Source organism: Macaca nemestrina, chromosome 11 (assembly GCF_043159975.1).
Source record: "Macaca nemestrina isolate mMacNem1 chromosome 11, mMacNem.hap1, whole genome shotgun sequence".
Taxonomy (NCBI): Eukaryota; Metazoa; Chordata; class Mammalia; order Primates; family Cercopithecidae; genus Macaca; species Macaca nemestrina.
The window spans coordinates 121,156,223-121,163,858 of NC_092135.1; the positions used below are offsets into that span (position 1 = coordinate 121,156,223).

The 7,636-nt window shown below is 45.3% G+C and overlaps 1 protein-coding gene across 1 annotated transcript; it reads left to right on the forward strand.

Moving 5' to 3' along the window:
• Positions 1-3,803: 3,803 nt before the first annotated feature.
• On the forward strand, positions 3,804-7,235 carry LOC105481310 (potassium voltage-gated channel subfamily E regulatory subunit 4). The gene is made up of 2 exons (XM_011740816.3): positions 3,804-4,327; positions 4,886-7,235. The coding sequence occupies exons 1-2, from the start codon at positions 4,198-4,200 to the stop codon at positions 5,419-5,421; spliced, it is 666 nt and encodes a 221-aa protein (XP_011739118.1). The 5' UTR covers positions 3,804-4,197; the 3' UTR covers positions 5,422-7,235.
• The last annotated feature ends 401 nt before the right edge of the window (positions 7,236-7,636 follow it).

The following is a 7,636-nucleotide window of genomic DNA, read 5'->3' on the forward strand; positions in this document are numbered from 1 at the left end:
AGAGAAAGTATGTGTCAGGATCAAATAGGAAAACCAAATACAAGTTAAAGCAAGAAGACCAGAACAGGCTTATATTAGTCCATTCTCACACCGCTAATAAAGTAATAAAGACATACCCGAGACTGGGTAATTCATAAAGGAAAGAGGTTTCATCGACTCACAGTTCTGTATGGGTGGGAAGGCCTCAGGAAACTTAACAGTCATGGCGGAAGGCGAAGAAGAAGCAGGTACCTTCTTTACAGGGTGACTAGATGGAGTGAGTGCAAGCAAGGGAAATGCCAGATGCTTATAAAACCATCAGATCTCATGAGACTCAGTCACTGAGAGCATCATGGGGGAAACAGCCCCCATGATTCAATTACCTCCACCTGGTCCCACCCTTGACACATTGGGATTACAATTCGAGGTGAGATTTGGGTGGGGACACAGAGCCAAACCATATCAAGGCTGCATATGTAGGCAGAGAAACAGCTGTACTATGAAAAACATAGATATAGGGTAAGAGCATTACTGCTTCACTGATAACTTCTAGAACATGCTGAGGTTGGTGCAGCCTCCAGTACTTAAAATAACATGAATTCAGAAAAAGACAACTTGTAGTTCCACGTTTGTATTTATGTGTATCTAGTTATGTCAGAATTCACATTTATTTTTTTAAAAAAAACTTTATGAAGACTCAAAAGAAGTTGGAAAAATGTCCATCTTTCACTTCCTACTCTTTCTCAGTTTCTTTTTGTTTCCCATTCAGTGAGACAAAGGGTAGTGGAAAAAGAATGGGTTTTGGAGTTGCATAGATCTGGGGTCAAGTACTGACTGTACTGCTAGTGATTTGACGTTGAGCAACTTGCTTTGCCTCTTTGACCTTCAGTTTCCTTATCTATGAAATGGTTGTAATAACACTTGACCTCACAGGACTTAGGTGTAGTTGGTACATGATAGACACTAAGTTAGATTTGAACTGCAGTGTATCTTATACTCATTTAAAATATATGTTTAAAATGGATTTATCAAAACAGAATAATATTGATGCAAGGATAGACAGAGAGATCAAAGGAACAGAATGAAGAGTTAAGAAATAGAACTGCATATATAAGGTTAATTGATTTTCAACAAAGGTTCCAAGATAATTTTAAACAGGAAAAGGAGACTTTTCAAAAAATGATGCTGGAGCAATTGGACATCTGTCTGCAAAACAAAAACAAACAACCCCTCCCAAAAACCCTTGACCCATATCTTACATCGTAGAATAAAATTAACTTGAAATGTATCATAGGTCTAAATGTAAGGCTAAAACCATAAAACTTCTAGAAGAAAGACAGGAGAAAAACCTCATGACTGGGTTAAGCAAATATTTCTTAGGATCCAAACAGCACAACCAAAAACCTTGAAAATAAAATGGACTTCATCAGAATTAGATATGTTTGCTCCTGAAAAGACACTGTTCAGGAAATGGAAATGCTCGTCAAAATTGATTTATTTCTTTAACATTGCTGTCTGCTAAAATTGAGGCCTGGGGTAGATATAATTAATAATTCTTGTGCAGTGCCATCCTCTCCCAACAGAGTGCACTTTCTAGATGTGCCCCCTCCCCCTCATTCTTTATGCCACTATTCACTGCCATCATTCTCACAATCCCTGTCACGAATGAGGGCTGGGAAGAAGATCGAGCTATGTGTTTTGAAGTTGGAATTCCCTTCTCTTAAATTCCATTCCTGGGAGTGACAGACAGGGGAAGGAGCAGTGATAAAAAGTCTGGAGATGGGCACACACATGATAGGAGGCAACCCGAAGCCCTTGGGAGCAACAGGGTACTCCTAAAAATGACAACGAAAAGCAGACACTGAGCATGCGCATTCGGCCAGACATGATGCTTTCTTTGCATCATTTCATTTAAATATTGTATTATATTGTATTGTATTGTATTGTATTCTGTTTCTTTAGAGATATCACTCTGTCACCCAGGTTGGAGTGTAGTGGCATGTTCAGAGCTCATTGCAGCCTTGAATTCCTGGTCTCAAGTGATCCTCCCACCCCAGTCTCCCAAGTAGCTGGGACTACAGGCACTCACCACCAGGCCTAGTTACTAATTTTTGTAGTTTTTTAGTAGAGATGGGGTCTCACTGTGTTGCCCCGGATGGTCTCAAACACCTGGGTTCAAGTGATTCATTGGCCTCAGCCTCTTCAAGCACTGGATTACTGAAATAAGTCACTGCACCCAGCCTCATTTAACTCTGGTAGAAATATCCATGCAGGGAGTCCATGGGAATTGGGGCAGCAGGGACTCCAAGCAGGCGGGCTGTTCCTTCCCTGACTCCTGCAATCAGTCCTGCTCTTCCTTTGGCTCTGACTTGCTCTGTCCTTTGGAATTCATTCTATATGTTTCCCCACGCCCATCTCTTTTCTTGGTTGTATTCCCTTGGGACTATTGGCTCAGGTTTGGGGATTTATTTTGTTTCAAACTTCAGCCTCTGTTTGGCTTCTTGGCACCAGGCTTTGTACTTCTGCTCCTTGAATCTGGTAACCCCTATCCCCACCTCCTCTCTGCCTACTCAAAGCTTCCAGTCTTTGGTGTTGAATAATCTCTGGGTGATGACCAATCTCGTATGTCCTAAGGTACACAATAAACAATACCAGGGTCAACAATCAACAGGCATCTCTTTCTCGTGCCCGTCTTGTTCTAGTGTCCCAGACATTCCAGTGTAGGCTTAGATGTAGATGGAAGTGTTCTAGTGCTTGTGATGGACACCTGTTGAAAAGGCCAAGTCTACCATGGCCAAAGTAGCTATGGAGGGTTTTACGTATTAACACAATGGGGGAGGGTATCTTTACTGGTGTAAGCACAGTTCCACTGTGTGGATGGTCGTGATGCTGGAGTGGTCTATGATTGGTACCTCCAGTGCCAGCTGGTGATTTACGGGCAAGCACAGGTCAATAGTCAAGTGGGAAAAACAGCAGCATTCAGTTAATCTCCCTATTTTTCCTCCAGGTGTCTTCTTAGAATCAGGATCAGATGCCAACCCAGGGGGGGGTTCCTGGAGAAGCAGCGAAAATTCTAGTGCCTAAGCTATATATGTTCCAGCAGGTCAGGTGGATGTCGCATGCGTCAGTTTGACTACAGCAGAACCACGAGAGATGTTTCCTTTAGAGTCTGGCTGCAATCCACAGGCCACAGACAACTGGAGGGAGTGGATCCCTCCCAGTTTCCTTCCACTTAGCATGAAAGCCTCAGAGTAAGCAGCCCAGGGAGCAGAGAGACTGACATTAAAGCCTGCAATTCCTCTTCCAATTTTGATCACAGCAGCCATTTAAACACAGGGTCTACCGAGGTTTAAAAAACTTGAACTGTGCTTAGTTGCACTCTGAAATAGTCCTGCTCCTCCCCTGACCTGCCAGAGACAGCAAAGAGATGTGTCAATAGTCTCCGCATGAGGCTTCAGAGGAGCAGCTGTGTATGGCAGGACGGAACAAAACTGGCCCATCGTATCTTTTACCACAACAAGTTCCCACTTCATGCAGACCACTGAAAAGAACCTTGGATCTTTTAAAAAAATAATTATTATAAACATAGGTTTGTGACCTTGATATGGAAGGCAGGTAGAATCTCTGCTTTTAGAGGGCTAAGCTACACCAACCAGCCTTCAGTCTTAGAAGGGCTAAGCTGAAAGGGACTCAAAAGGTCATGTGGTTTATATAATCCTACCTGCAGACGACACCCAGGCACAATGATTTTACAGACAAGGAATGTGAGGTGCGGAAAGGTTAAGGAAGGATTTATCATATTTGCATAAGGAGTGGAAGAACTGAAACCGAAGCCCCAGTTCCTTGACTATAAATCCTGCACTTGCTTCCAACTGTCTTTCATCCAGATTATGGGATTCAGCTGCCTCTGAAAACCTGTAGCCCAATAACGGTTATTCCTAAGAGCTGGATGAAGCATGAGCTAATTTTCAGTGAGAGTGGACTTTGGGGTAACGGTTCCAACCCAGCGCATTCCTTTCTCCTCTTTTCACGCATCATCACGGCCACCTGAAAACCCTGGCTGGGCGCTGGGGCGTGAGGAGCAGTTCTCACTTCCCAGTCTTTTTCTCTTTTTCACAGCTGCAAAGTTCAGGGAGTTGAACTGCAGTGCTTTCAGTTCACTGCTCACTCTGCCACGATCAACCTCTGTTGTAAATTTTCCTCCCAGAGCACGTGACGATGCACTTCTTGACTATATATCCCAACTGCAGCGGCTGCGTTGTCAGAGCTCAGAGCCGGACAGGGCAGAAGAACCCTCTTGGACTGGACGATCTGGGAATTCAAAACTTGGGACAAACTGTCAGCCTTGGTAAGTGAGCAAGGCTACACTTTGCTTCAGAAACATTTGAAAGATGGGCATTTTTTTGCCAATTAATAGATGAATTTTTTAATTTTCTTTCTGCTTTTCTTTGTTCTAAGGAAACACTGTTTTGAATTTAAAATAGTTTGATTTTGGAAACACAATGTAAACTCTGTTTCTGCTCTGTTAAAATGTGTTTCCCAATTTTAAAGCTATTATTTACTGATGCTCCTGTCTTACATTGATGTAAAAAGAAAATCAAAATAATACTGCTCACTACAAACAGGACAGATGTGTACACTAAAAAAAAAAAAAAGAAAAAAAAGAAAAAAAAGAAAAAAAAAGAGTCCTTCTTACTTTTCCCAGTGAACCCTCCCCGGGCTTCTCTCCCGTGCACTCCAAGCCCTCATAGCTCACTCCTGTCATCTGTTTGGCGAAGCCTCTTAGGCTATTTCTTTCATGCACTTTTAAGCTTTTTTGGTATTGCAGTTCCACAAACTTTGTGCTCCCCCTCCTCCCTGTGCCGGGAACCTGGGGGACAGCTCTAACCTGCAGCTTTTTCCGCAGCCCCTGCTGTGCAGGCAGCCTCAATGCTGAAGATGGAGCCTCTGAACAGCACGCACCCCGGCACCGCAGCCTCCAGCAGCCCCCTGGAGTCCCGTGCGCCCGGCGGCGGCAACGGCAACGGCAACGAGTACTTCTACATTCTGGTTGTCATGTCCTTCTATGGCATTTTCTTGATCGGAATCATGCTGGGCTACATGAAATCCAAGAGGCGAGAGAAGAAGTCCAGCCTCCTGCTGCTGTACAAAGACGAGGAGCGGCTCTGGGGGGAGGCCATGAAGCCGCTGCCCGTGGTGTCAGGCCTGAGGTCGGTGCAGGTGCCCCTGATGCTGAACATGCTGCAGGAGAGCGTGGCGCCCGCGCTGTCCTGCACCCTCTGCTCCATGGAAGGGGACAGCGTGAGCTCCGAGTCCTCCTCCCCGGACGTGCACCTCACTATTCAGGAGGAGGGGGCAGACGATGAGCTGGAGGAGACCTCGGAGACGCCCCTCAACGAAAGCAGTGAAGGGTCCTCGGAGAACATCCATCAGAATTCCTAGCACCCCCGGGACCCCTGCCGGAGGCTCCATCAGCCAGCACCCTTAGAGAGAGGAAAGACAGTTTTCAAGTGTCTGGTTTCACTTTCGCAGTGCGGCTGCCACTTTGAAAAGACCCTCGGCAAGCCCCTAATTTGGGGTGGGGTGGGGGACTAGGCTCAGCTGGAGCCAGTAGCCCCGAGGAGTCCGGGAGGTGCCTGTGGTTTGCACCCACCACTGAAAAAGCCGCGGAGATGTGGAGAGTGTACATTGACTTTGGGGCCTGGGTGTTGGGGTTCTGTTCAGAATTTGGCCGGATGATATGCTTGCCATTTTCTCACTGGATGCCCTGGGTAGCTCCTGCAGGGTCTGCCTCTTCCCAGGGCTGCCAAATGCTTAGGACATGCTGAGGGACTAGTTGTGATTTGCTATTTGCCTAGAGCTTTGTCCTTCTAGATCTGATTGACTGTAAGTATCTCTACTGTGTACCTGTGGCATTTCTTCACAGTGGGTTACAAGCTTCTTTTAGATTAGAGAAGGATTTTTGGTGGAAGAAGGCTGGAGATCTGAACCCAGCTCATTTGCACACTGTAAGAAAAAAAAAAAGTAACTTTTAAACCTGTTAACATTGGCTGGGGTTATAAGAGATGATCTGCTATTTTGACCTTTTGTCTAACTTATGACCTTGAACTCTGACCTGTAGCCATGCAGCATCACATGCTGGCATGATGTTCTTTGGATCAGAAGAGCTTCCCCAGAATCTAACCTGCACTCCGGGTGGTGGTTCAGGGGACTCTTCCTGATCTTTCTAGAAGGGGTAAGTGGGGTTGAACAAGGCCAAGCCGTTAGCTCTGCTGCTGCTCAGTTTCCCAGCCTAGTTTTCTGAGCTGGGAGAGGACATAATGTGGTATTTCGTCACGTAGCCGAGACCTAGAAGGGCATACTCAGGCGGAGATTGCACAAAGCTGGGCTCCGAGTTCTGTGCTTCCTGATCCCGAGCCTTGACACTCATTTGCTGTGTGGTCCTGGGCATGTCATCAAGAAGCTCGCTGTCTGCATGAGGTTCCTGACGATCTCCATCCCCAGGGGGCTGGGAGGATGTCTTTAGATTTTAGGACTCTGTGATAAGTACTCCACAGCCTGGTGTGAGGAAGCTTGGACCAAATGCTTCCCCTTTGGCCGGTTAGTCTGAACAAGGATACGCTGATTTAAAGGAGCAGTTGGAGATTCAGAACACATATAACTGGGGAATTCAGGGCAAGCTACCAACCAGCCCTGCTGTAGTTTTCCCAGGATTGAAGGAAAGAGGCAGACACCACATTCTCCTCTGCAAAGTTCTCTGGAGAACGTGTGATGTTAACACTTCCAGCTAAAAGAAAGCAAAGTCTAAAGGAAAACACACAGGAATGCTTCCAATGTCTCCATGTATTCCTGTGGTCAACAGTTTTGCAGATCCATTAGGCCCTTAAAGACAAGGAGGAAGTAAAAGGTCAAATTTAATTCTATTAAATTTTTTTTTTTTTTTTTTTTTAAGACAGAGGCTTGCTCTGTTGCCCAGGCTGGAGTGCAGTGACGCGATCTTGGCTCACTGCAACCTCCACCTCCTGGGTTCCAGCGATTCTCCTGCCTCAGCCTCCTGAGTAGCTGGAATTACAGGTACCTGCCACCACGTCTGGCTAATTTTTTATTTTTTAGTAGAGATGGGGTTTCGCCATTTTGGCCAGGCTGGTCTTGAACTCCTGGCCTCAAATGATCCTCCCACTTCGGTCTACCAAAGTTCTGGGATTACAAGTGTGAGCCACCGCACCCAGCCACATTTTTTTTTGTTGTTTTTTTTTTTAAGAAAAATACTCTTTATGAATTGGAGGCACAGCAATAACTGCTGTTTCCATGGAAGGGTTAACAGTGTAGGAGCTGGCTTATCAGTCCACTTTGACATACAGCTAAAGGAAATTTATGTTTTGGGGGAAAAGGCCCTCCGTTCACTTTAAAATTCAGTGTGGATTTACGCCAAAGGGGGCTGTTTAAGTTGAAAGAAGCCAAGTTAAGTTTGGCCTCTTGCCTGGAATCACTTGAATTCTGAAATTTCACTGCGACGGACATGTGCCTTGTCACATTTTCCATTGCTTAATCCTGAAGTTTGGTGCAAGTCTCTCTGCACCTATTAAAAAGTGATGTATATACTTCCTTCTTATTCTATTGAGTTGTATAGAATTGTCTTTTGTATTTAACACTTTGT

Excerpts from the sequence above, each read along its gene's own strand:
- LOC105481310 (XM_011740816.3), top strand. The coding sequence starts at position 4,198 with ATGCACTTCTTGACTATATATCCCAACTGCAGCGGCTGCGTTGTCAGA. Across the intron at positions 4,328-4,885 it reads GGGACAAACTGTCAGCCTTG|CCCCTGCTGTGCAGGCAGCC; the intron begins GTAAGTGAGCAA and ends CTTTTTCCGCAG.